This window comes from Fonticula alba (genome assembly GCF_000388065.1).
Source record: "Fonticula alba strain ATCC 38817 unplaced genomic scaffold supercont2.57, whole genome shotgun sequence".
Lineage (NCBI taxonomy): Eukaryota > Rotosphaerida > Fonticulaceae > Fonticula > Fonticula alba.
In genome coordinates this window covers 3560-5649 of record NW_009243027.1, presented here as the reverse complement: position 1 = coordinate 5649, position 2090 = coordinate 3560, and the positions used below count along the sequence as shown (strand labels likewise).

The 2090-nt window shown below is 73.2% G+C and overlaps 1 protein-coding gene across 1 annotated transcript in view; it reads left to right on the top strand.

The window, feature by feature from the left end:
- The window catches only part of H696_06290 (TKL protein kinase), a gene marked incomplete at both ends in the record, with an annotated part of 5254 nt that extends 3417 nt beyond the window's left edge, over positions 1-1837 (top strand). Inside the window, 6 exons of the mRNA XM_009500030.1 lie at positions 13-329; positions 403-500; positions 576-591; positions 694-720; positions 793-1021; positions 1135-1837. Of these exons, the coding sequence (XP_009498305.1) occupies positions 13-329; positions 403-500; positions 576-591; positions 694-720; positions 793-1021; positions 1135-1837 (1390 nt within the window). The remainder of the gene's footprint in view (positions 1-12; positions 330-402; positions 501-575; positions 592-693; positions 721-792; positions 1022-1134) is intronic.
- Between the last annotated feature and the right edge of the window lie 253 nt (positions 1838-2090).

The window sequence follows — 2090 nt, the reverse complement described above, 5'->3', positions numbered from 1 at the left end:
CCCCTCGCCGAGGGAGCAGGTCTGCCTGGCCTGCCCGAAGCACTGCGAGGCCTGCGCCCCCGGTGGCGGCATGCCGGCATGCACCATCCTCCCGGACGGGGCGCTCAGCTGCCCGACGGTGCCCTCCTGCCTCCGGTGCGAGGCGCCCTACCTGCTGCTGGAGAACGGCACCTCCTGCGTGCCGGCCTGCCCGGCCGGCTTCTTCGACGACCATGAGCCCGCGGTCCCCGTCTGCGGGCCCTGCCACTCCAGCTGCGCCACGTGCATGGGCCCCGGCAAGACCGACTGCCTCACCAACAGCCCGGAGGCCTTGCGCCGGATGCGTCTCGGTGCGCAAACATCCTCGCCATCCTCCTCGCTGCCTGTCCCGTACACTCACCCGGCCGACGGTGCTTGTGCCAGCGCTGGGCCTCGGGCTCGGCTTCGGCGTCCTGCTCCTGCTCCTGGCGCTGGTGCTCGTCCTTCTGGTGTATCGCCGTCGAGCAGCGTCCAAGGATCCCGTACGTCCCCCCTCGCCCCCCCCCCCCTGCCGACAATGGCCGCCCCCTCTAACCGCCCCTCGCCCGGCCGAGCAGGACACCCCGGATGAAGGTGCGTCCGCGTGCTCCCTCCCCTGGCTCTCTTTCCGATGATCGCCCACCCGACCGCCTGGCTGACTGACCGACCGACTGGACACACTTGCCCCATCGGCAGACGCCACCGTTCTCAATACCATTGTCGGTGCGTGGCCCAGCGTGGGACCCCTCTTGCCCTCCGGTTGCCCAGCATGCCCTAACAGTGCCGTCCCCTCAGAGCTCTCCCTGCCGGGGTCCATCCAGGTCTGCCTGGCCAGCGACTTCGCCCCGCTTGACGCCCCGCTCGGGGCCGGCGGCCAGGCCAGCGTCTTCGCCGCGCGGGCCGTCGGCGCCGGGATATCCGCCCGCCTGGGCTGCCCGGATACCGTGGCCATCAAGCAGCTGAAGGCCAGCACCCTGACTGCCTCGCGGGCGGCGCTCTTCCAAAACGAAGTTGCCCTCATGTGGTGCGCCCGCCGCCCGGGGTCCGGCCATCTGTCACTCCACCCCACCGCCCCCTGACTCACCCACGCCCACACTCATGCACACGTGTATATATCTGTCCACGCCCGGCGCCCAGGCTCCTGCGCCAGCAGCCGAACATCGTGCACATCTACGGCTACAGCGACCGGCCGCCGGCCATCGTCATGGAGCGCTTCGACGCCGACCTGGCCGGGCTCCTGCACTCGGAGGTGGAGCTGTCCCTGCATGCGCGCCTGGACCTGGCCACCCAGTGGGCCACCGGGCTGGAGGCCATGCACGCGGCCGGCATCGCCCACGGCGACCTGAAGCCCGGCAACGTGTTCGTCACCCAGACGGCCGGGTCCTGGTACGCGGCCCTCGGCGACCTCGGCACCAGCCGCAGCCTCCAAGCCGACCGGGCCACGGCCCTGGTGGCCACGGCCCCCGAGCTGAATGCCCTCTCGGCTCGGTACGCCGCGCCCGAGGTGCTCGAGGCCTTCCATCGACGCCGGCCGCTCCCCCGCGAGGCCCTCCCCCCGGCGGACATCTACGCCGCGGCCATCCTCCTGTGGGAATGCCTCGCCCGGTCGGTCCCCTGGCAGGGGTGCTCCTTCCGGGACATCGCCGACCAGGTGGCGGCCGGGCGTCGGCCCGACGTCGAGCTGGCCACCGGCCCGGTCGCCCAGGCAAGCCCGGCCTTGGCACAGACTCTGGCCGGCACGCTGCCGCTCTTATGGGGCTCGGACACCGGCGCTCGGCCTCTGGCCGCCGCCCTGCGCCACACGGTCGCCGCCCTGCGGGCCATGCTCCCCAGCCAGTAGGCTGGCCCTCCGCCCCCCCCCCCCGCCCCCAGGGATCGGCACACGCCCGGGCGAGGAAGAGGGAGGGACCGGCCACGGCCTGGCTTGCCATGCCTGGGTCAAAAGCATGCCATCGGGCCCTCGTCCCCCGGCTCCTGCCCTCGGCGCCGGCGGCCCCATGGTCATGGTCCCCAGCACGGGTGGTGCCCCTCCTCCGCTGGGCGTACCATGCGCGGGGTCCGGCGCCGGAGCTGCCCCCCCCCCCCCCCCCCCC